Below are 27,573 nucleotides of genomic sequence, written 5' to 3' on the forward strand. Positions count from 1 at the left end.
CTGTCAAGTGATTAAAAAAATTGAGAAATCAATTAATTAGGATCAGTAATATTTTTTTATCTCACCTAAAATTGCTGAGAAAAGCCCTCAACTTGAGGTGTTCTCCTTTAAATTCATCACATTAATTTGGCAGATCAAAAAAGTGGCTTTATAAAGTCATTTATAAATTTTTTTAACAGACTTGAACAGATGCAGTCCTAGCCATTTACATCCACTTGGCAAGAACATTCTCCAGCCTCTTGGTCGCACACTTGCTCATGTGTGGGCTGCTCTCCTTGAGTTTAGTTTGGGGAAGAGCGTTGCTGTGGTAACATCTTTGCTGATAACGTTAGCTGTGGCTGCGCTCGCGACCGGGTGCTTTGCATTTATGTGGCTAAACTTCAGCTGCTTTGGTGGTAAACAAATTCCTTTCCACAAAGGACACGTAATATTCTACCTATATCAATGGTGCTTTCAGGGCATTTTTGAAATATAAATTCCCCATTTACAGGACCGACAACTTTCACATGTTCCTCCATTTTCACTTCTCTTCTCCGCTACTTACTGTTCCTCCCCCCAGGCCTGTCCAGCTACAATGGGATCCCACCAGCGTAGCTAAACACACCCAAACACAGTCACAGCCGATCAATGTCCAATTCAAGGTGTGACTGACCATTGTTTTCCACCCCTAAAATCTCAAGCACAAGAAGCCCACCACACAAACAGATTTCTTAATAAAGGCAACTCGCAAGCTGAACAAGTAAAGTTAGAGATTAAAAAGTAGATTAAGCGATTAAAAAAATGTAACGTGATAAATATGCCTGTAATTGCAATTAACATGCTAATTTGACACCTTTAATTATCATTGCAATAATCTCTGGACATCATATTTTTGTTTGTTGATAATTGCGAATGTAAGTGAAAAATGGTCCCTTTGTTTGTTTTATAGGCCTGAGATGCAGTAAAAAAAAATTATATTAGCAAATGAAACAAGGAGTCAGAACCTGCAGTATTATGGGTCCATACATTCTGCACAGATATATAGTCAAATATTAATGTAAGATTCAGTCATTTGTTCCAGATTTTTGCTTTACACACTGCCTCAACCCAGTAGCCAGTAAATCAAAAAAAAATCATAGAATGAAATGTCTATTGGACATTTCAAACTTTTTTTCTGGCCCACATAAAAGTGGAGTATGAAATTACCAAGTGGTGTAGCGTGACCTACACGGAGAGACTTGCATCCATGGTAATATAGTTGTTCACTATCCAATTTGTGAATTCTTACTGTTCAAAGCACACCTAAAATTGGTCTCCTGCTCATGCCTCTCTATTTCTAAAATGTGAGAATGCCATTACGATGTACTCTGTCTTTCAGAGAATATACAGAGAAGATTTTAAAAAATTCTGCATTTCACAGAAAAAAGTGGATCAATGAGTGTGTATAAGTGAGGCATATAATGTTACATAGTACTTTATGATTTTACCCTCAGAGTTATAAGTTAATAATAGCATTTATATTATAGATACAGTTATATTGCTTATTGTTATTGTTTATTTCATTAAGTATTTTTGTTTGTTTTTAAGGTTTTTTGGGGTTTTTTTGCAATTTATTTTTAATTGCCTGAAAGGCAGAAGGTGAGAGGAAAGACTTCATTCTGCTGTAAGAGCCACATATGACGTTCTCTCTTCAGTCTAATGGCTTGTGAGGAACCAGAGCGGCCTCCCCACGTACAAGGGGACAAGGCAAAACTGGAGCTGGGTGATGAGGTGTAAAAAGAACCTTGGAGAGCGTAGAATGCCAAAAAAATAAGGCTTTTTATTCCATGTAGTAAAAACACATACAGGCGGAGGGCAAAATCAGCATTGCAAAAAAGAAGGCACAATGGGGCATAGCCTCTCAGCAAGCTATCCCAAATCAGCAGCCCCTCTCTGGTATACGGCTGCTGTTTTTAAACCCAGGCAGGGTGGAGAGGTTGATTGGACACAGGTGGGCTCCAATTAGCAGAACCAGGTACACCTGTGTGCTGCTCCCCCGCAGACCACGCCCAATCCTCCACTCTGCCACACACATTAAAAAAATGTCCGGTGATGGTGAGAAGGGGAGGGGTTGCTCACTTTCTCACATGGCTGATACATACTTGACCAAAACAGATACATTTGTTATGTTTCTTGGCGTAGCAGGAAATAGAAGCAAGTTCATTCTGGACAGGATATTTCATAACTGATGAGAAACTAAAGTGTAGAACGCCTGGAAGTCCAGGCCACTACAACAGCAGCACCTACACTCACCGGCCACTTCATAAGGTACACCTTGCTAGTACCGGGTTGGATCCCCTTTTGACTTCAGAACTGCCTTAATCCTTTGTGGCATAGATTCAACAAGGTACTGGAAACATTGCTCAGAGAGTTTGGTCCATGTTAACATGATAGCATCACGCAGTTGCTGCATATTTGTCGGCTGCACATCCATTAGTGAATCTCCCGTTCCACCACATTCCAAAGGTGCTCTATTGGGCCGTGGCCCGGTACCGGGCCGTGGGTCATTTGGTACCGGGCCGCACAGAAAGAAAAAATTATTTCTGTAGCATCCCCGACTGATGATGGTTGACTCTCAAACTGATGGTTCACAATGTTTTTATTTCTTGTATGTAAATACACTTCCAACACACCGTAAGAGCTATAAAGGAATAAAATAAAATAGAGTTAGTCTTTCTACATTCATATAAGTTTCATTTAACTTAAATACAGACCGACACAGCTGCTCGCTCGGTCGGTAATAAAAATTCCGTTAACCACAATACATGAATAACCATGGCAACCAAACTCAAGCTGGACATAAATACGGCATAACATTTGCAAAGAAAACAAGTCCTTATCAGCAAGTGCTTTTTGTGTCAGTTAGGCACACTTTAGCATTCCCGACATTCGTTTAGTCTCTCAGACACACTTTCTACTGCCGTTAAACTTTTACCTCGAAAGTCCAACGCGCTGGATGTTTACAATGTCCGGCGAGACGCCTTCCAAATAAAAGCACTAAATATCGGTCTCCTTAATATATAACAAATAAAATAAAAGCCTGGCTTGAAATAACGTTAATGAGACATAAAAACATAAAAACACATTTATAGAAATAATAACATTATTATTATTATTATTAATATTATTATTATTATTATTATCATTACTATAGAAAAAATACCAGTTTTTAATGGCGATCTTGTCTTATTTTATGTAGTTTTTATCAACTACACCTTTAGATTGGGCCGTGAAAATATTGTCAGACATTAAACCGGTCCGCGGTACAGAAAAGGTTGGGGACCACTGCTCTGTTGGATGGAGATCTGGTGATGTGGAGGCCATTTAAGTACAGTTTATTCATTGTCATGTTCAATAAACCAGTCTGAGACAATTTCTCGCTTTATGACATGGCGCATTATCCTGCTGTAAGTGGCCAAACGAAGATGGGTACACTGTGGTCATAAAGGAATGGACATGGTCAGTAACAATACTCAGGTAGCCTGTGGTGTTGACAAGATGCTCAATCGGTACTAATGGGCCCAAAGTGTGCCAGGAAAATATCTCCCACACCACTACACCACCACCAGCCTGAACCGTTGATACAAGGCAGGATGGATCCATGCTTTCATGTTGTTGACACGAAATTTTGACCCTACCATTCGAATGTCGCAGCAGAAATCGAGACTCATCAGACCGGGCAACGTTTTCCAATCTTCTGTTCAACCTTGGTGAGCCTGTGCGAATCGTAGCCTCAGTTTCCTGTTCTTAGCTGACAGGAGTGGCACCCAGTGTGGTTCTGCTGCTGTAGCCCATCCACCTCAAGGTTCAACATGTTCTGCGTTCAGATGCTCTTCTGCATTCGGTTGTAACAAGTGGTTATTTGAGTTACTGTTGCCTTTCTATCAGCTCAAACCAGTCTGGCCTTTCTCCTCTGACCTCTGGCATCAACAAGGAACATGCGCCCACAGAACTGCCTCTCACTGGATATTTTCTCCTTTTCGGACCATTCTCCGTAAACCCTGGAGATGGTTGTGTGTGAAGATTACAGCAGATAAGCAGTTTCTGAAATATCCAGACCACCCGCCTTGCACCAACACCCATGCCACGTTCAAAGTCAGTTAAATCACCATTCTTCCCCATTCTGATGCTCTGTTTGAACTGCAGCAGATCGTCTTGAACATGTGTATATGTCTAAGGCTGCGTTCATACTGCCAGCCAATATCCGATTTTTAGCCCATCCAGATTGAAACTGGATGACTCTTTTGAAGTCTGAACAGTCCCAAACCGCATGGGATCCGATTTTTGCAAACCAGATCGAAACCACCTCCGGGAGGTAGTTTCATATCGCATTCATATCGCATTTGGGCAGATGCGTCTCAGTCTGAACAGCTCCAAACACTCAGATCGGTTTTGAATGTCCGTGACGTCACTGTACGCGACGCCAGACCAGACCCATGCGCCAAACCACCCGCCCATTTCGAGTTGTGTTACAGGTATGGAGCAGTCGGAAGATGCCGCAAACAGCCGCAAAACAGCTGCAAACAGCGGCTCCATGTTGTTATTGTTTTTGTTGTCGCAATTACATGACGTCACACAATACACGCGCTGGGTGACGCCTCCGTTCCGACGTCGTTGCTACGGCAACCCGTCAGATCAGTCAATGATGTGGCCCAGTTTGAACAGAGCCAGATGCGATTTGGACACTTGCTAAAAACAGTGTGGACAGTCAGCCCTGAAAATCGGATATGAGAAGGAATCAGATATGAATCAGATTTGCCTGCAGTCTGAACACGGCCTAAATGCATTGAGTTGCTGCCATGTGATTGGTTGATTAGAAATTTGTGTTAACGAGCAGTTGGACAGGTGTACCCTATGAAGTGGCTGGTGAGTGTATGTGTTTATTTTAACTTTTAATGCACTTATTTTAACTTTAACTTCTTATCATGGTATTTTATTGTAGATAAGTGGATGTGTGGTGGTTGCTTTTATGAACTTCAAGACACATTAAAGGAGCTTGAGGCCGGATTGTGGCAAGATTTATGAAAAAAATCCGTATACATTTTAAGTTTTCTAGTAATAATGTCAGATGAAGCGTAACAAACCCAAAAGAATGAGCCCTCTAGTGTATCTCTCCTTTGCCTTGAACAGGCTGTGTGCTGCAAAATTTGCTGCAATTCGGTCCCGAATTTCCCGCGCTGGGCTGCGGATGTGACGTCACATGACGCTGCATGCACGTTCTCCCCGTTCTCCCGTGCCGGCTTCACTGTTGGCTGCAGTACCCCCAACGACCGTCGTGGTGAAGGGTGGCGCTAGAGAGTCTCATTTCTTAAAAGGAGCCTCAAGCTCCTTTAAATTCCTTTTTGGGAATTAATAAATATCTGTCCAATAATTTATTTTCATAACTCCACTTTTATTGGCCTCCAGGTTTTTTGTCAGTTTCAATGTTACTGACTGGTTGTTTTAGTTTTTATTTTTGTTTACTGGTTTAACATGTTTTTTAACAATTGTTCCATAATGGACTTTGCAACTTTGTATTTAAAAGTGCGAGACATAATTTGTTTCTTTGTTTGTTTTTATTTTCTATTGTTTGTAGGAACAGTGCACAGTCCTGGGTCTTCTCAATAACTATGGATTTTCTTAATTGTATCTTTTGTTCAGGAAAGCCTACATGCCGCTGTCCTGTTGGATTCTCTGGCCCTTTCTGTGAGAAGAAGATTTGTGACAATTACTGTTTAAATGGAGGAACATGTGATGTCACTCAAGGGAACCAACCAGTGTGTCGTTGCATGGGGGAATATACCGGAGACCGTTGTCTTTACCGTAAGTCATTCGCCTTTTCTCTGTGGCAGCAAACACACAGAAGTAATTATTAGTGTAAAAATATAATTAATAACATTTGCATTACCAACTATCACATAGAGCACCATTTCAATCATTGTCGTGTTGCATTAATTTCATAGAACACAAGAATATAGTGCACACACTGCTAAACTATAGCAATCAATGGAAGAATTTGTTTTCCACAAACACAAAAATTGCAACAATTTGCAGATAAATAAAATCCAGATACTTTCATTGTTTCCTTACAAGAGTGATGTATTTCCTTTTGCAGAGCTTTAATATGATTGGTTGTTGGTAAACGATTTTAGTTGCAAGTCATTAGTCTTTTCCTACTGTGGTTTTCCCAAGGCATGATATGTTTCCATCCGTGGTGAAGATGTCATTTTATGTTTATAATTAAGTTATATTAAAGCAATACGCAGTTTTTATCCAACCAGCTTTAACTAAGTTCACTGTTACATTCCCTCTCTCTTTATCTCTCTCTCAACAGACATATGTCATCACTACTGTGTGAACTCAAAGGCCTGTACGTTATCCAGTAGCGGCTATGTGGAGTGTGTGTGTCCCGCAAGGTTTGAAGGAAACAAGTGCGAGTTGGACAAGTGTCTTCGCTGCCACGGAGCTCCCTGCCTCATTAACGAGGAGTTAGGAGATGTGGTTTGCAAGTGAGTGCTTACTATTTCTGTCCATTATCTCTATTGTTGGACAACCTGGGCTTTACATTGTCTGTTCATTTACAGAAAGGCTCTAGTCAGGCAGTATGTCTCACTTCAGGTCTTAGCTGCTGTACCCACAAGCTTCAGCTAGCTGAATCGATTTAATGATATCTAAAAGAATTTATTGGCCCATATACCATGCAGAATTAGAGGTTTTTGTTGTCAGTGGGAAAAGAAAGCAGGGTGAACACTCTTCCTTTACATGAATTATACATATGTAACTATAAAACAACCACAGGCACATTTTTTTTCTTGTGTAGAAATGTTTTTACTTGCAACTAAAGTCAATTATTTCTCCACCCTCCAGTTGCACGAATGGCAGAATCGCTCCGAGCTGTCAGCTGTGTGATGGATATTGCTACAATGGAGGTACCTGTCACCTGGACCCCGACACCAGCCTACCGTTCTGTCAGTAAGTCACTGCTAAAGAGAGACAGAGGGAAAAGTTGAACATTCTCTCCTCTCACTTTCTTTGTCTATCCAAATAATGGCTCTGTGATCCTCAAAAGCTAGCTTTAAAGGTAGAAATGAAAATCTTCAGGGAATGATTTCCTATTTTTGAATCACAATATAGGTGCCTACTTCTGGTAAGAAATTCTCAAGTTTAATGAAAGTTTGATGTCACTGTTTGGGGCTCATAAACAGCAGGGGTGAATCCCAGTACACCTTCCTGTGCTGTATGATACCTAACTATGGCTTAAGGCTTTTAAGAACATAAAATGATTAAAATTCTTTCAAAGTTTGCCATTTTGAACATGTCATGCCATTCTTCTTTGCAATTTAAAGCAAATGTCAGGTATCCGTGACTATTTCCAGTTAATTCTTATTCCCTCTATATGAAAAATAAGACATTGAACTGAAAATTCTGCATCAGAAAGAACTTTGAGGAGCATGCAGAAGGAAAACTCACCAGGGCTTATGACAATAATGAATGCCTCTGCTGCTATAGTCACATGCAGTGCTGTGTTGAAAATCTGTACAATATGGAAATTGGAAACTCATTTCAAAAGCCAACTGTCTATTTTTTTTAAATGCTCATTGTCCACTTGTTAAATTGAAATTTGAGGTCCTCGCTCATAAATTCCTGGGTATAGAATCAATTTCTATGGAAATGATTCGATCTTGTTCGATGAGGTTAACAGATCCTGATAATGCAGTTTATTATTTGCTCCAAAGACCAGAAATTATGTGAAATGATGGATGTGCCAGGGCCAAAATATCATAAGGTGACTTTAATACACTCAGTAAATGTGTATTTCATCAAAACTTTCCAGAAGCACAAACAGTTAGGGGCCAAAACTGTTTCAAATGTAATGATGATTCTTAGATAAATTCTGTCTTAAAAAACAAAGACTGCAGAGACATTGAAATCTCCCATAACATATCAGAAAGTATCTTAAAGAATATTATTTAAAATGCTCATGTTAAAAGAGTATATGGTTATTGTCCTCTCTTTTTTGTACTAAATTGTAGTCTGTTTCAATAATTCATCAGTTAAACTGTAACATCATTATAGTTAGCATTACTTGCAACTGGAGTGCTTGAGAAGTCATCTTTAGCTCCTGTTTGTACAGTGTCAGAAGCATGTGTGCTTTATTCCGAGGAACGAATGCCTTTCATGAAATAAGTACTTTTCATGAAGTATATGGCAGTTTGAGATATAGTGTGATGCCATTTCAGCATCTTCTTTTTAGCTCATTCAATGACTGTCATAGAAATGCATATATTTGAAGTTGACCATTCCCATTAATTGATCTTTGACTTTCATATCCTTTTTTCCACCAGAATTTTCCGCAAGAAAAATAAAGAAAAATTTTTTTAAAAATGGGACACTGTGTATAATGTGAATTAAAAACAGAAACTGCAAATCATTTATATTTATTACAAATGGTAATCCACTAAAATAATAATGTTTTATTCTGTGAGGGTTTTGCTGGTAGAATGGGCTAGTGGATCTGTTCACATTCATTCCTCAGCCAAAAAAGATTTTGGACACAGAGCTGCCCTTTGTCATTGATTCTGTCAATAACTTTACATTCAATTCAATTCAGTTTTATATATATACTGTAGCATCTATTATAATATAAAGTGTCTCTCTGTGCTTTAGAGAGACCCAAGGCATTACCTTTATTGACAGAATTTCTTGGCACTGACAAAAGGCAGAAGAGATGCAGTTTGATGAGTTTAGAATTTCATCTCTGCCTTTTGCAGGTCACGTGGTCCTGTTAGCATAATCAAGCCATGATTTTCAGTTCTTATCAGAGGGATATCCAGCCAAAGGTGAAGCAAAAGGGATGATAATTATACCTCAGTACCACAGGGAGCAGAAATGTTGTCCATCATCATGTCTCATTGGGAGAATTTCAAAAGTGGAGTTCTTACAAGTGCTGCCTCCTCAGCGAGTTGCATGAGATTACTGGATGTGTTACCCAAATGTCTTGAGATCAGTGACATGATGCAAATGGGTGAACAAATAAGCCCAGGCTGGAACCCACTCAATTTAGGTCAGTCAAAGTTAACCATGGCTACTGGCCCCTTTAGCTGATCCATATCGGAGGAGCTGTCGAGCTGCTGGTGAACACTTCAAGTGAACTATCCCATTTCAGATGTTGTTACTTTGGAGATGACCACACCACTTAACCAATGCTGGTTTAGTGCAAACACCCATCTGCTTTACTAAATTTCATACCATGACAATGACTGAGAAGTTATAATGGTTAGCCAGTGGTTAAGCCAACTGCCAGTCAAAAGTATCTACTCCATATTATAAATTAAATACAAACTAGAAACATTCTGCCGGGGCAAGAACAGTGCAAACAAAAAACATGTTTTAGCAAGTGATCTTATTTTTCTCTCAGGTATAGGTTTTAAATGGTTTGCCAGTAATTCTGTTTTTCTTTACATTTTATGCAATATTCCAACATTTTTGGAAAGTGGCTCATAAGTGTGTGTGTCTCTGTGTGTCTGTGTGGTATAATTTTTACAACACTATGTCACCACACGGACATACTGATGGTGGAATTTTTTAAAATGTTACATTTAGATGTCTTAAACTTGATCACTATCCCCAACTATTCTAAATTGTTGTCTTTTGGTGTGACATGTTTTCTTTTGATCTGTACATCTATTGACTTGAACCTTTTGTCTTGTTATTAAGGTCATATTTTTATTTCTAACATGCATATCTAACAGTTGACACCAGTGCAACAGATTATTTCATTGCAGATGTCCTGCTGAACTGTGTGAAAAGTGAAAGTGATTTGTGTTCATATGACTTATTTTGCTATTTTTGCTGTTTTAATTTGCTTGATAAAGACACAACGATGACTTACTCCATCTTTTAGCCGAAGCTGCTAAAAGAATTTAGTGTGTCAATCTCCATTCATCAAGCAACCAATTGTTCAACAACATACATGCTCTGGGCCCTTTTATCACTCCCAACACAATGTTTTGCAGCTGCACATCAGGGTTCAAGAACCAACGTTGTGATGAGCTGGCCAACCCCTGCGATTACTTCTGTCAGAATGAGGGGATGTGCACATTAACAGCTCTTAACAAACCTCGCTGCAAGTAGGTCCTTCTCACCTCTCCAGCTGTGTTCAGAGCCCACCCACCCTCTTTGTACACACACCCACCTCCACTCCATCCGGCCTCATTTCAGCCTCAGTCCAGAATCTTGATCTGGTGTCTCCTTGTAGCAAGCTGGCGTGTGATAAGTGCTGGGAAAGCAACATTACGAGAAACTACCTAACTGAAAAATTGTAAAGTACACATAAATACTTAAAATCTGCATGAAATATTGGTTCACTTGGTTTTATTTATTTATCTATTGGGATAGACCCTTGATTTGATTTAAATTTGGAAAGCATATTTTTCACATCTAAGGTGTTGCATATCAGGAGAAAAAAAAATCTAGTCTAGGTCTCAAAATGTAAGAAAAAACATAGCAACACATGACATATTACACTGTGGCGTCGCTTGAAAAAAAGAGAAAAGAAACGAAACAGAAGCAGTGTGTAAAAACCTTAGTACACCATTACTGTCTCCACTGGAATTTATAGGGGTTAGTAGTGGCAGAGTGCTGAAAATCAAATGCGCTTGTTTAACTGATCATGAACAAGTGAGTGCACATTTCTAGAAGTAGCGCAGTTGATGAGTCTGGAGCACCTAGGTGTGTGCTAACATAATGCCAAGGAGAAAAGACATCTACAATGTTCTTGGAGAATCAACTGTTGCTGCTACTCAATCTTGGAAGATGTATAAACTAATTTCCAAAGAATTTGGAATCCTCTACTTTCACAACTTTACTCCTACAATTTCTTCAAAGTGGGAAAACATTCAAGGCAGTAGGACATTTTATTAAGAGTAGACATCCCAGTAAAGCCTAAGTTATGGTTCTGCGTCAAAACGACGCCGTGCACACGCCGTCACCTTGACGCCGTCGTGAAACCTTCGGACTTCTCCGTCACTCCATTTTGCCGCGTTGCAGTACCCCCCGCAACCACTAGGGGGTCGCGATCTTTTCCTGAATGGTTTATCCGACTTTTCCGATCACAGTGAATCATAGAAATAAGGACAACTATTGTGCAAAAAAACAAAACAAAAAAAATCACACATACAAGAAGAAAAGAGCGCTGAAGGTTCACGACTGCTTGAAACAGGACATGCGTTGCTACCAAGCGAACCAATCACAGCCCTCTCGTCTGCGTTTGGTCTGCCTCGACACGTAGTTACATTTTTTGGGAGGTACGCGTCAGTGACGGCGTCAGTGACAGCGTGTGGTACGCGTTGACGCATTTATCATACTATATAAACTGCAAAATTTCCAAGAATTAAAAATACAAAATTATACAGGCCTCATTTAGCATGAGAAGGCCTATATTCCTTAAAATTAACATGGCAGCACGAATTATATTTGCAAAATGGCATTTGAAGAAACCACAAAACAGGCAATCAAAGTGGAAATTGCTAGTCTACAATGCACAGTGCTAATTTTAATGGGAAAAACATAGATGCAGCAAATCAGCACCTGAAAACTAGGTGTGAAGTAAGGTGGTGATGATTTTTGCTTTTTCACAGCCTCAGGACCTGGGCACATTACAGTCAATTTGTTGACCATGAATTTGTGCTGTGGAACAGTATATTCTGTAACAACATTCCAGATTCAAATGCAAGGCTATCTTTCTGACACTTAAAGCTTGGTCAGAATTATGTTGTGCGACAGTGATCCTAAGGACACCAGCATATCCACAGCAAAATGGATGTGTAAGAAAGAAGTAAAGTGTTTCAGTAGCCAGTTTATTTCTCTTAAATATCTCCTATTTCTTCTTAAGCTATTGAACAGACTCCTCTTGTGGATTTTAGCTTCATTTTGGTTGAAAAAATAAACGCCTGGTGTAATATGTCATCTGTTTTAGTTAACTGAAAGTTATCTAATTTTAGGCAAAAATTACTAATCCCAATTCAGGTCCTAATTTTAAAATATTATTTAATTTAAAGAAGAGCACATTACAGTGTTTTCAATCATGTCAGCAGTAATGCATCCATGTGTGACTATGAGCCTGCATATTATTCAAGAACACACGTCAATTAAAACATTGATAATTGTGAGAGGCTTTAAAAACTGTTGGTGTAATTATTATTATGCTATTAAGTTGTTATTGCTGACATTAGAATTTAGAATTCTGATATAAATTCCTTTACTATGTATATCTGTTTAGATGATGCTCATTTCTTTATTTACTTAAATGAAAATATATTTTAACTTAAAGCAGTTAAGGCTGCTTTTTTACGACCATATCATACCCAGGAAAAGATGCATTATTCACTCCTCGTATGAAACCTATTTTAACAATTGGATTTTGATTGTGATTATGTGTTAATCAGTTTAAAACTTTCTGAGTGCATATTGGACTGTTGATGCTAGCATCATACAATCAACGATTTTCTTCATATGCTAGTCCTTAAATATCAATCTAATTGTTATAAATAACAGTGATATAAGTATTATTAACATTTGTAATTAGACACAGAAGCATAATGTGATATCCTGTACTTAGGGGTTTGACTATATTGATAACATTTTAGGTGCTAGCTAATTTGATCATTAGCACTTATTGCATTGTCCATTGCTGCATGAATCAGCACCATTGCTGCCCCTGACTTCAACCCATTCACCCTTCTCATGCAGTTCTCACCCTGCACACAAGAATCAGGTTTAAAAGAAAACAGGACACTTTCTGTGCGGTGTGGGAACAATTTCCTGGATTTGCAAGGTGCACATGATTGATCGCATCAGATAGCATTCCAGAAGTAGGTGTAATTCACGAGGCCAAATATCTAAATATTTCTTTTCTAATCAGTGTGAGTCAATATAGGATTTATAAATAAGCCCGACTAATAACACACATAGTCCTCAGTACTGTATACTGTCATTATCCTCTTCTACTAAAGTGTTGCTATAACACTAATTATATATAGCAATTATGTCAAAGTCCTCAATGTTTATAATATATTTTTCAACTAAAGTGCCACAATTTATGTGAGCAATGCATTCTGGGTCAGCGATGGGAGAAACAAATGGCAGCACAGTATTTTTTTTTAACATTACAATTTAAAAAAAGCATCAATACAAGATATAGATTTGAGGTTATTATTTTATGAGTGGTCTGTAAGTAAAAGGCAGGACAAAATTAGTACAACTCTACATTTTTTCAAATCAAATCAGTGAGCTAAGACTGTGTCTATCGTAATCTGTTTCATACCTCTAGTATTCTATGTTGTAGCTGAGGACAATTCAATTAAAATGTTTACTCTTATTACATCAACGTCTTCTTCTACACAATGAACCATCAACGGGAAAGTGAGGTTAACTTTCACGGAAGATAAAACACAATAAGCAGCACCAGGAATGTAATGTGAAATCACAGTAACATCATTCCCTTTTCACCCATATGCTGGTCCAGTTTGTTGTCAGTGTTAGGGCTGTAATTTAGACCTACGTGCAGTTTGCCCAAGTGTCTACATCGGTGAATGTTTCTTCGTTCAGCACTATGCAGTTTGTACTTGTAATACCAGCAGCCTCCACTTGGTGCCAATGGGTAAACACATATACAACAAGAAAACTATTGGAGGAGGAAGATATCAGGGTTTTTTTTATTGAAAGCTTTTGAGCAAATTTGAAATTATATAACGTTTAAATACATACTAGAAAAATGAAGTACACTATACGAATGGAATGAACACAAAAATTTGAATGGGGGCGGTAAAATTAGAAAATAAATCTAAATTAAAACATAATTTTCAAACTGGAACAGGGAACAGATGGAGACTTAGATGGAGAGTTATTGCTACAGCGAAAATAAGTGTTCGCTTGAAAATATACTTATTAATATCTATTGTGGTTTATAAGAGTAGGAGAATGATTAGAACTTTGCTATTTTTTTAATTAATCAGAAGGAAACCAAAGATGAAAAAGTGTAAATAAGTTTCAGGAGAGAAAACAGCGCTGCCACCAAAGAGGGTTGTTAGGACATTAAAGTCTAAGAATCAAGGATCAAAGGATCAAAATCTAAGAATCAAAAGCTAAAATTTGAGAATCAAAACAAAGACTCTGTAACCAAGAAATCAAAATCTCTAACCCATAGTGCTTTTCTTAGTTATGGTTTGTTCTTTTTTCAACGTCAGGTTTAAAATTATCAATCAAAGTCAAATCAGAGCTGTGTTAATCCACTGCTGGCAGGGAAGACATACTTGCTATCAATATAATTGGTTGTTGAATTGATGCCATAGTAACTTTTACTCTATCAATAACAAAAATAAGCAGTGATTTACTTTCCTTATCTAAAAGAATGTTACAAGTTCCTTATCAAATGTAATTTATTTTCTGTCCTCAATGGGGAAAGCACTGCTGACATTTACTCTGGTTTTAGCCCTGTTTTTTGATTTGATTTGATTTATTTTGTACATGTAAAAAACAACAATTCAAGAGAAGATAAGAAAACAAAACAACAAAAGAAAGAATTTCATACTTTAACACTTGATATCTTAATTTACCTGTGCAAAAATTTTTATCTGCTCTTTTTCGTTTCCAAACAATGCTTTTTTTCCCCAGTACTGGATGGTTGCGGTGGTAGTTCTCTTCAGTTAGCCATTCTTGCTGTTTCTATTTACCAGTACCTACATGACTGGTAACTCGGAATGGGAATTGAGAAGGTTTCCAGTAGTTCGATTCCATGGAATCGTGAAACCGCCTACAACAATTCTGTTTATAGGTTCTGCCAACATCTGAGGCATTTGTATGACTACTTCATGTACTGTACACGCTACGTATTTTGGTTCAAAATGTTTACAACATGGCGTCGAGGCACAAACGCACAAACGTTTTATATTTAAGGACAATACTAGGGCCAGTTGCAACCATAGACTGTATATAACAATGGACGAAGCTTTCGGTCTTGTGACCCATTGTTTTCTGAGGACCAGTTTTGAAGCCCATTTTCTTTGATACAGAATGCAGCCATGTCACTCAGCAAGCCCTCAAGAACGCGCCCACTGCACATTAATCATAGTTAGCTTTTCTCCCAGCTCCTTCAGCCAAACCCCGCTGAAACATCTGCAGATTGGCCCTCAAACCTTTACAGCTGGATATAAAGTTGAAACCAGAAGTTTACATATACAAAGAGACACATAAAATGTTTTGTCTCACTGTCTGAAGTTAAATCAGACTAATCTTCTCCCGTTTCAGGTCAGTCAGGATTACCAAGATTATTTAATTTTGCTAAATGCCACAATAATGAGCGAGAGAATTTCTGAGGGAATTTTATATTACTTTCAGGACAAAAAAATTACATACATTTCCTTAGTATTTAGTAACATTGCCTTTGAACTGCATGACTTGGGTCAAACGTTTTGGGTAACCTTCCACAAGCTTCTGACAGTACTAAGTAGAATTCTGGCCCATTCCTCCTGACGGAATGGGTGTAACTGAGACATGGGAGTCAATGGAGATTGACTTTCATTTGCAGCCACCCTATATCGTTCAGTCAAGTAACTGCACCAAAAAGAAGTGAGATTGTTGGCACTTGGTTGCAACAAGTGCAGAGCTTTGACCACATCAAAATATTGGTGCATACTGAAAGTAAAGTGTTAATGCGACCAAAGTCATTTGTACTATATTTGTACCATGTATAACTGGATGAGAATCAATAAGAGAACCGATAAGGAACCAAACCGAATCGATAAGTGATATCGATAATGGAACTCTAATCGGTAAATTCTGAACAATTCACATCCCTACTGGTAACAGGTTCAAGTACACAAACTATGCAACGTCTTCGTGTCATCATCCTGTACTGTGGCCACGATGTTGCTCATCACTGCCACACATTGCAGAAACTGATATTACCAGAGTGGGCAGACCAAAGCTAGTTATTTTGCACGCTAACTCTGTATACATCTCAGCAACCAAATACATCATTTTTGTGACATGACTGTACTTATTTCTTATTCTCCTGCTGTTTCTAGGTTATTTTTGGATATCTTAACCTACAATCTGAGACATTGCTCCTTGAAATCAATGCTGTTGGGATAGGGGTCTGTTTCTCTGGTTTTACCAATGCAAAACATTTACATCATGAAACACTGATGAGATTTGACTGTACAGACTTTGAAAAGGATTTAATTTAATTGAACAATTGTTCAACCTGTTCAGCGTTACACCACCACAGCAGACTGTATAGCAGCTGACTGCTCACTTGCTGTGAACTACCACCCTTTTGAAGTCAACGGATGTTGCACTATACACTCAATGTTAATTAATTACCCATCTTGCATTGTCACTTAACAGTGGCAGACTGAGTTTAGAGATTTACTCTAAATTTACAAAAACTAAGAAATTTTGAGTCAAAAATAACTATATTGTCACAAATGCGGCAGTGGATAGGACCCAGATGCAGGAGAGCAGGAGTTCCAAAAAAAAAAAGCTGATTTATTAAGTAAAAACAAACCAAAAGCGCTGCAGAGTAAGAAAAAAAGAAAAGAAAAGAAAAAAAAAAAACACTAGAGCCAATATCCAATATCAGAGGGTGGAAACAGTACGAACCAGCAGGGAGCAAGAGAAAGACGAGCAGATATACACAGAAGGGTTGACGAGACACAGGTGCAGACAAATGGGAAATGCAGATGGGAACCAGGGCAGTCAAAACAGAACTGAAACACAAAGACACAGGTTTTAAAATAAAACAGGAACTAAACAACAAAACTGTAACATACCACCACCCCTCCCCCTTAAAGGAGCTTGAGGCTGTTTTTTTTTTTTTGCAAAATGTGCTGCAATTCGGTCCCGATTTTCCCGCGCTGGGCGGCGGATGTGACGTCACATGACGCTGCATGCAGGTTCTCCCCGTTCTCCCGTGCCGGCTTCACTGTTGGCTGCAGTACCCCCAATGGCCGTCGTGGTGAAGGGTGGCGCTAGAGAGTCTCATTTCTTAAAAGCAGCCGCAAGCTCCTTTAACGAACAGCTTCCAGATGTTCCAACAAACAAAGAAACCAATAACAGGGTGGGTGGAGGGGGCCCCAGGCCAACACACAGAGTTCAGGGCCTGGGCACTGAGAGACCGGCGAGACAGCTCAGGGGGCGGCCTTAGGGGCTGGGCAGACAGGATCCGGAGGGCCGGCTGAGGGGCAGACAGGATCCTGGGCAGGTGTCCGGGTGCCGGCTGAGGGGCGTTCAAAACCGCCACTGGAACCGGGACAGGCTGGGTGCGTCCAGCCATCATCTCCCTTGAGCCTGAACACACCTGGGCCCGCCTCAAGCCAGGCGTGCTCCCCAGAAGGGGGACTCCTCCTCCTCCTCCTCAAAAGGGCACCGACATTGTCGCCATCTTCGCCTGAACTGAGCCTGAAGGCTCTTGGGCCCAGCTGGAGCCAGGGGCATTCTGCCAACAGGGCCTTGTCTTTTTCGCCTCCTGCTAGAAGAACTCCCACGAAGCAAAAGTCTCTCCTGCTGGGTCCATGCTGGCTGGTCCGTTCTGTCACGAATGCAGGGTGGATACTGTAGGACCCAGATGCAGGAGAGCAGGAGATCCAAAAAAAGTAGATTTATTAAAGGAGCTGTATGTAAGAGCAATATTAAAACGAATCATAAAATGACCCCGATATGTCAACAGACATTTAAAAATCATGTTCATTTCAAATACTTATGTCACTGACAACAGCACTCAAGCCAGGATATTCCAGTTTAAAAAGAGGAGTTGCAGCCCTCAACTGATGTTTATGTTGTCATTTTTTGTTTTGGCCCGAAGCTCCACCCTCCACCTATCTCCCAATCACCAAGTCAGTATTGTTTCGGCATCTGGGTTGCCAGCTCCACTCTAATTATCGCAGCCATGGCAGCCTACGTTCCTGCTGCATTCTGCAGCCTACCTGGCAACCTCTGGTCGGGGGGAGGAGGGGGAGGGTACACGCCGCTCAACAATATTTTGAAAGTGACTGCAGTACCAGTTTTGGCCATTTCTTACAGACGGCTCCTTTAAGTAAAAACAAACCAAAAGCACTGCAAAGCAGGGTTGACAAAAAAAAACTACAAGAGCCAAAATCCAAAAACCTGACAGGACACACAGAGGGTGGAAACAGTACGGACCAGCAGGGAGCAAGGGAAAGACAAAACAAGATATACACAGAAGGGTTGACAAGACACCGGTGCAGACCATCAGGGCAGATGGGAACCAGGGCAGTCAAACAGAACTGAAACACAAAGACACAGGTTTCAAAATAAAGGAACTAAACAACCAAACCGTGACATACATAGGCAATTTCAGTACAAATCTTTAAAAAATATCCCTTTCATTATAGTCAGGGTTCTTTTTATACAAGTTGAAATTGATTCTGGATTTTGTGGAGTTTCTATCTTTTCTTAGCTTATGCTTCCCGAAGGAGATCAAACTCTTCTTGCCTCAAATTTTCCATTAAAATTCACATCGCTGTGACATTTCACCCTACAAAGACATAATTAATTTCCTAGATCTATGGATCTCCATTCTTATGTTTTATTGCCTAATGTTCTCAGTCTGTGAGTGCATGCAATTTAGAATAATTTCATCACCCTGCCGCACCCACCAGATCATTCATGCTTTACAGACCCATCTGCCTCAGTAGTGTGAAATTAAATATCACCTCTTCTAACAAGGCTCATACATCTCGTCTATCGGATTCCATTGGAACACAAATGAGATGATGACTTTTTGTCCTGCTGTCATTTCTTTGATTGATTGACTTGTTTTTGTATTTTTACACTGAATATTCATTTTTCTTTAGTCATATGCACACAGGCACTATTATTGAACACAACATAGAGGTACATAGTGATCGCTCTATCCAGGTGGTGTGTTGTTTTTGTTGGATCACAGCACCTCATGGCAAGACTGTATCATGACATGTTGTATATGTGAGCCACAGTCATATCATACTGTAGATCATTTTGCAAATGTAATTTCTCAAGAGTCTCTCTATAAAAGAATAATAATAACAGTCATGCTCTCTTTTGACCTTCAGATGTTCAGCCAATTGGGCAGGAACACAGTGTGAGCGACCTGCTCCTAAAAGCAGCAGATCAGACAATGCCAGTGGAGGTAAGGATATCAAAAGTTTGCCAACGCTTGGTTACTAAAAGAAAAGAAAAAGACAAACGGATCAATAGATATAGCACCATACATGCCAAATTTCAGAGAAACAACTTCTTGTACACGTTAAGTTGTCTCGCTTTCTGGCATCCAGTTTAATTGACAAGTACATATACGTATACCTCATCTCAAGCAACACATTTGGTGGTCATGTATTGGTCTGATTGATGTTCACAAGAATTACACAACAAACTCCAGTGCATCCAGTTTTGCTTATATGAACCAATAAGCCTTCATTCAACAGGATTACCTATTTGATTTAAAAGAGCTGCTTTTGCAAACCCAATACGGTTTGGAGCCTGTTTTTAAATTGATTTTGAGGATTGATTGAAAATCAATTAAAAGCCAAATGGGGTCATATTATGAAGAAAAGACTTATGCCAACTTAAAAACTTTAAAGTGATATTTTGATTTAGGCACGTCATTCAGTTGGTGGGTACCATAATGCCAAAGATCCAGATGGAAGTGGAGTTATCCAGCTTCCATCCTTATTCTTCTTTTATGGCACATTATGCTATGTTTGCATTACCTTTTAACCCCTAGGGATTTTGGAGGTGAATTTCGCCTAAACAGGCCTATCCAAATTAAATCAACAATATACATGTATCCACAAATATAAGGATAATATGCATAATCTTGGTCTCAATGGATAGCTAAGACCTCACAGCATACATTTCCAGTGTCAGAAAAATTGTGAATGTTCACATGCCTGAGCAAATTGTGATAAACCAAAGAAAAATAATGACATTTTTATCCTTGTCTAATTTTTTTTTGTTTGCACAGTGGAAAACCCCATTATAGCAATTCATTTATGCATAAAGATACCACTGCCTGAATTCAGCAACTCCTTGACTACAACTGTACCAAGTTACATGAGAATAAAGCACATAGATTTTATAAAGGTTTTAGTGTGGATAGCACCAGGCGAATTCTCTATTCTCTAATCAAAGTATTGTATAGCCATATTCCCTTCAAAGAGCTAAAAAACACATCAGGCACATTTTGGCACAGTATAGGTATCCAAGTGTCCAAATTAGTGATGCACCGAAATGAAAATTTGTGACCGAAACCGAAAATAATAATAAACACTTGGCCGAATACCGAACAATACCGAACATGGTTCTTTGCAGTTTTTCATTTATTTTGCCAATTTTTTCACCATTGCATAAATCAAATAAATTTGATTTAGGCATGCTTTTAAAAGAAAAATATCTTTTACAAAATTACAAGGTAGAAAACATTTGTTGAACATAAAAAACTGAACATTTTTTAATTTCCCAGCATTTCTTAAATATTCCAGCAGACATTATACCAGCAAAGAACAATAACTTAAAATAAATATTTCCATTTTTTGGCCATCTTTGAGCTTACATTAGGCTTAACTTACTGAACATTGTAACATAGGCCTTAAAACAATAAAAATGCATTAAAGCGCTCAGGGTTTTTTATCATTTCAAATGATAAATCAAACTTGTAGTGCTGAAAGACTTTGCAGATGTGCCCCCTCTAGATATTTGAGCAGAACATTCATTGCAAACAGCCATTCTTGTATTATTCTTTGCCACTCTAAAATACTTCCACACTGCTGACATGTTTGCACCACTTCACTCCACGCTCTTCGCTGTTTGATTTCCTCATCTAAACGCACCTGTAATAGATTGATTTATGTTGTTTTGGTTCCACCTGCTGGTGAATGTTAGGTAAAATTCTTATGTGGTTAGTTTTTTGTTGGCCAACACTTTATGCGGTGCGCAACCATTACGGGAGTGTTATGTGGTTAGTTTTTGGTTGGCCAACGATTTATGTGGTGCGCAACAGTTACGGTCTATTTATATTACAACGCCGTTATTAATTGTTCGTTTTTTTTCCCACTTATTCCACCGAACACCGAAAGTGTTTTTTTGCCATTTTCGGCCGAACAATTTTGGTTCGGTTACCGAACAATCGGTGCATCACTAGTCCAAATAGACAGTCTGCCTGGTACTATCCACACTAAAACCTTTATAAAGTCTATGTGCTTTAAGCTATTGTCATGTAACCTGGTACAGTTGTAGTCAAGGAATTGCTGAATCCATGCAATGGTGTCTTTATAATTATATGCATTGCTATCATGGTGTTCTCCACTGTGCAAACAAAAAAAAATTTGACGAGGATAAAAATTTCATTTTTTTCTTTGGTTTATCACAATTTGCTCAGGCATGCGAACATTCACAATTTTTCTTACACTAGAAATGTATGCTGTGAGGTCGTAGCTATCCATTGAGACCAAAACTATGCGTATTGTCCTTATATTTGTGGAGATATTGTTGATTTAATTTGGATAGGCCTGTTCAGGTGAAATTCACCTCCAAAATCCAGAGGGGTTAAAAGGTTAACGTGAACATGAAAAATGATATAATGATGGAAGAGCTATTGTGGGCCATTAAAAATATCAGCTCAAGCAAAGCTCCATGGCTTGGTGGCCTGCCAGTAGCTTTTTATAAAAATGCAGTTGTTGACCCCACTTTTAAATATGATTGAGTTGTTTAGTAATGGTATCTTACCACCAGACTTAGACTCGCTACAGACTGACTGCTCTTCATACAGGTCTGTTAGTCTCATGGGAGATGACACTAAAATATTGTGTAGAGTTCTTGCTAAAAGACAAGGTCCATATATTCCTTCTTTGGTACAGTATATAGCGGTAGTGATGAAAACAGGTTCAAACAGAGTCGTAAGGAATTTTATAACATTTGAAAAGTCCTTATCAAACAATAATTAATTCTCAAAATAATACCAGGAATACAGCGCTATTATCGCTAGATGCTGGACATGCATTTGATAGAATCGAGTGGCCAATTTGTGACCAAGATATGGACATAGGGGAAAATTTCTGAAATGGATGGAATCATTGTACACCAATCCGACAGCACTTGTAATTACGAATAACAATTTATCAAGTCTAATAACATTAGAGAGGTCAGTCTGTCAGGGCTGCCCTTTCCATTATTGTTCATTAGCCAATATGGAAAGGAATGCCAATATCGATTATTGGGCGGATCAACTTAATTAAGATGCCTATTTTGCCAAAAATGTTATGTTTTAATTACTCCCAATACCATTCCTAAATTATTTGTATTTGTCTGGAACAACAGAAGATCTAGACTTATTTGGATTATTGTATCTGCCTGATGTGATTGTATCTGAGGATCTGATAGGGGTGTATTACAGATGCCTAGTTTACTGTGGTATTACTGGGCCACTCAGCTGCCCAGAACTATGATTTATTTTTTCAGACAGTCTCCTCCAACATGGGTTTTTACAGGTATTTAACAGATATCACTATCTATGCTGCCATTAAGCCTACATTTATATTTAGTAGATTTTAAAACCTTTAAGAAAAAACAACAAATCCCTTCCTTAAACACACTTTAGATGTATGGTTTAAAGTTTCCAAACATATTGGTCACATACAGTACCTCCTTTTTCTCAATTTCACCTATTTGGGATAATGCACAGTTCACTCATGGCAGGGCAGATGTTGGTTTTAAGGTTAACATCGGCATGCAAAAAATTTGAGACATATTTGTTCAGGGCACTTAAGTAACATTTAACGATCTTTGTATGAAATATTACATTGCAATGGAAAAATTTTTTAATTAAATAATGAATCTCCTTAAAGCACTGCCATGCTACATACGAGCCACCACTGTCCTGCCTTGAGAATACTATGTCAAAACACATGCATGGGAAACTGCAAATTTCTATACTATATGCAGGACTTGTCTCCCACGACAAGGAATCTAGTCATGAAGTTTATATATTAAGGAACATATTGAATAAGCTGAGTGGGCAACAGCGTATGTTAAAGCTCAGTTACAAAGTGTGAATACTCAAATGAAATTACTGCAACCCAATTGGCGAATAAGGACCAATATAACCCCTGAGAAACTCAATAAATTGTCGTCTGTCCTTCCAGATACATGTGTGACATGTTTGACCGAGAAGAGTACTTAAATTCATTGTGTAGAGAATGTCCTAAGCTGGTAGCTTTTTGGAAAATGGTTGTCTGCACTCTTAAGTAAAATCACAAGTGTCCACAATACTTTTGCAAAACTTTGTATTTTAGGGATATATTCAGATAACCTTTCAGATAACTGTTCAACTTTGGCCTCCTGCAGGCCAGGAAGATGGTTGCTGTATCTTGGAGAGAGACTGAAGTATCCTTTAAACCTGGCAATTAAGGCCCACTTTCCTGCATGTTTTAGATGTTGCCTTGCATCAACACACCTGATTCTAATGGTTATCATTAGCTTGTCATCAAAGTTTGCACAACTCTGTTGATGATGATGACACACTCATTTCTATCAGGGTGTGCTGGAGCAGGGGAAACATCTACAACATGCAGTGGGTCCCAAGGAGCAGGTTTGAAGACCACTCCTCTAAACAAGCCTAGATCAGAGAGATGGGAAGGTGTGTTACATTAGAAAAGGTAACCTATATAATTAGGGGTAAAGGGCTGGAATTTGAAGAAGTGTGGGCACACTTAATGGACTATCTCAAGAAACAATAGTTTATACTTATCTGTAAGGCTATTGAGTGTAACAGCGTTTTTTGCTTGTGTGGGGCAGTGAGGTCAGCCTGCATTTTATTGTGCAATTAGGTTTGTATGTGTCTATGTGTTATGTATGTTCCTATTGAAAATTAATTTAAAAAAAACATTGTTTAAAGTATTGCAATGTCCTTAGTTTAGATAGAATAAATGAAAAGGAAAAGTGCTCTTCTTTGTCGTCATTGTAAAAGTCTGAATTCAATCTCATTTAATCTCTTTTTGATCAGCATTCATCTCTCCACTGTCTCTCCTCTAGGGAGCATTGCCATCATTGTTCCTCTGGTCTTGTTGGTGATCTTGATTGTGATGGTGGTAACAGGAGTTTATATCTGCAGACAGAGGCAAAGGTATGTACATAAAAAGTCAGGGAATTAAAATTTTAATGAGACTTCTATGCAGCAGTGGATGTTGAGATCAAAAACAGTGCATCCTTTAAGATGAAGGATACCTAAGTTGCGCAAATGAAGTACACTTATTTCACCATGTGTGAAATGTTTGAGGTCTGTTTGAGTCTCTGATAGAAAATACGTAAGGGATAATGCGAGGTGTGAGGTGTACATTATCAGTAATATATGGATGACGCGGGGACGGTTTGCCTCAGCGAAGTCCATATATTTCTGATAATGTTCACCTCGAAGGGCATTATCCCGCTTATACCACGGTCACTTACCAAAAAACGTAAATATTAAATCAGTTATTCATGCTTTAATGTGTTTTCATTCGAAATCATTCGTTTTATAACAAGCCACAGCTGAGCGGACTATTTAATCTCTTGTCTGCAGCCGTTGTAACCTGGTAAATTACAAAGTTTTTTAACAAGCCATAACTCAGTTTCCTTGGTAACGGGAGATATTCTAGTCCGCTCAGCTCCGCTCGGCTATTTTCTTTTCTCTCCTCTTCTGCATCCCAGTCATCAAAAATGTTAAATTCACCAAATAAATTAAAAGAAATTACAAAATCCCTCATGTCGCTGTCCTGTGGTAGCCGACTCTTCTTCTCTGAATTTCCGTTGCCGTGGTTACAACCTGGCAGTTGATCGAGCGCAATGATATTAAAGTTATCAGGCAATTTGACCGAACTTGTTTTCTACACCTGCCAGCCAATCAGAATCGAGTATTCACACAGACCGTGGTATAGTCAGTTATATTCTCTGAGTACCGAGGATGGACTTGTTGTGTAGCACCATGCCCGTGTGTGACCTGCACTGTTGTGTGTCCACACACACTCCTCAGGGGGAAACGTGTCCAGAGGCAGCCCATGACGAACGGAGGAATCAATGTGGAGATTGGGAACCCATCGTACAATATGTATGAGGTGGACCACGATAACCATGCCGATGCTGGTAGCCTGTTGAGACCTAATTTTACACTGGACCCGCACAAGGTGGGGTAATACATTTGTTTTTGTGCTCTTCCATATGTTGTTTGAAAATTATGAAGCTTTACTGTGATAATGGGGTATTTTAATTTTGAAACTAGATAAACTTTTATTCTGTTTAAATTTAAAAAACAGGATACCTTGTTAAAACAAGAAGTTAAAAAAAAAACAAAAAGTGATCCCCTTTGATGTTATGATTAATCTGATCTTTACAAATAGATTTGAGGAACTGCTTGTGTACTCAGAATTCAAACAAACAAGAGACACCGTATTCATAAATGTGACCGGAATTTGATGAGCCTGAAAATACATGTGAATTGGTGTTTAGTTATTGTCGTGTGTTTGTAATGCCTCCTTTAGTTATTACACCTGTCAAAATCTGATTTAATTGACTACTGATGCCAGTCATGATCACACTCATTATTGTTACATAAAAGTAACAGTTTTCTTTATTATTCAGTAGGCGTTCCTAATAATATGTCGTACTGAGTCCTGGGCCATATCATATGGAATTCTATTAAACTGAAGACATTTTATGAAAGCTGGCTGGTGTGCATGAATTTTCAAATTTCATGAACCAAGAAGACTTTCCGGCCGGCTGGAAGATACACTCACCGGCCACTTCATATGGTACACCTTGCTAGTATCAGGTTGGACCCCCTTTTGCCTTCAGAACTGCCTTAATCCTAGATTCAACAAGGTACTGGAAATATTCCTCAGAGAGTTTGCATCACGCAGTTGCTGCAGATTTGTCAGCTGCACATCCATGATGCAAATCTTCCGTTCCACCACATCCCAAAGGTGCTATATTGGATTGAGATCTGGTGACTGTGGAGGCCATTTGAGTAGTGAACTCATTGTCATGTTCAAGAAACCAGTCTGAGATGATTTAGACTTTATGACATGGCGCATTATCCTGCCCAAAGTGTGCCAGGAAAATATCCCCCACACCATTAATTCAATTTCAATTCAATTCAATTTTATTTATATAGCGTCTAATACAACAAAAGTTGTCTCTAGACGCTTTCCAGAGACCCATACCCAGAACATGACCCCCGAGCAGTTATTACATAAACAATGGCAGGTAAAAACTCCCCTAGTGGGAGAAAAACCTTAAGCTAAACAGTGGCAAGGAAAAACTCCCCTTTAGGAGGGAAGAAACCTTGAGCAGGACGTGGCTTATAAGGGGGGACCCTCCTGCCGATGGGCCAGACTGGTGGGTCAGGGACGGCAACAGCACAGCAGGCAGGTGGAAGCAGCAACGGGATGACCGGGGTTGGGGACCGCAGGCCAGCATGCAGCTCCCGAAGCTCCGGCCCAATCATCAAGTCCCAGGTTGGGGTGCAGGGTCGGGGAAAGGTTTGAGAAGGGGCAGGGCCATTACACCACTACCACCAGCCTGAACCGTTCTGACCCTACCATCTGAATGTCGCAGCAGAAGTCGAGACTCATCAGACCAGGCAACGTTTTCCAATCTTCTGTTGTCCAATTTTGGTGAGCCTGTGCTAATTGTAGCCTCAGTTTCCTGTTCTTAGCTGACAGGAGTGGCACCCGGTGTGGTTCTGCTGCTGTAGCCCATCCACCTCAAGGTTCAACATGTTGTGCTCAGAGATGATCTTCTGCATACCCCGGTTGTAACAAGTGGTTATTTGAGTTACTGTTGCCTTTCTATCAGCTCAAACCAGTCTGGCCTTTCTCCTCTGACCTCTGGCATCAACAAGGCATTTGCGCCAACAGAACTGCGGCTCACTGGATATTTTCTCTTTTTCTGACCATTATCTGTAAACCCTAGAGATGGTTGTGTGTGAAAATCCCAGTAGGGCATCAGTTTCTGAAATATTCAGACCAGCCCGTCTGGCACCAACAACCATGCCACGTTCAAAGTCACATAAATAACCTTTCTTCCCCATTCTGATGCTCTGAACTGCAGCAGATCACCTTGACCATGTTGACATACCTTTGATTGGCTTATTAGAAATGTGTGTTAATGAGCAGTTGGACAGGTGTACCTAATAAAGTGGCTGGTAAGTGTATATTCAACTCAAAACTCTCCTTGCTCTAACACTCGGTATATCAAATGAATCATACCACCCCCACTAATGTTGCCATATAGATAGTTCACCTGCTAGAGCAGGAGTAGCAACCCTGATGCTTCAGTGCCCTGTCTTGCATGAAGCTTCAGGCTTCAACACACCTGATTCTAATCAACGGCCCTCGTCAGCTTGTCATCGAGGTCTGGACAACTCTGTTGATGACACTGTATTACTTGTGTGCTGAAGCAGGGTAGCAGTTAAGAGGACATTGGCACTCGAGGACCAGGATTGCCTACCCCAATGCTAAAGCTTTAGGTCTAATGCTACTTGTGCTG

At 39.3% G+C, this 27,573-nt stretch overlaps 1 protein-coding gene across 1 annotated transcript in view; it reads left to right on the top strand.

Moving 5' to 3' along the window:
• lrp1bb (low density lipoprotein receptor-related protein 1Bb) overlaps window positions 1–27,573 on the top strand; it is a 520,571-nt gene that overhangs the window by 486,518 nt on the left and 6,480 nt on the right. Inside the window, exons 86-92 of the mRNA XM_061722939.1 lie at window positions 5,659–5,820; window positions 6,332–6,506; window positions 6,865–6,969; window positions 10,014–10,127; window positions 19,110–19,186; window positions 24,085–24,175; window positions 25,061–25,211. Of these exons, the coding sequence (XP_061578923.1) occupies window positions 5,659–5,820; window positions 6,332–6,506; window positions 6,865–6,969; window positions 10,014–10,127; window positions 19,110–19,186; window positions 24,085–24,175; window positions 25,061–25,211 (875 nt within the window). The remainder of the gene's footprint in view (window positions 1–5,658; window positions 5,821–6,331; window positions 6,507–6,864; window positions 6,970–10,013; window positions 10,128–19,109; window positions 19,187–24,084; window positions 24,176–25,060; window positions 25,212–27,573) is intronic.

Source organism: Cololabis saira, chromosome 6 (assembly GCF_033807715.1).
Source record: "Cololabis saira isolate AMF1-May2022 chromosome 6, fColSai1.1, whole genome shotgun sequence".
NCBI classification, from domain to species: Eukaryota; Metazoa; Chordata; class Actinopteri; order Beloniformes; family Belonidae; genus Cololabis; species Cololabis saira.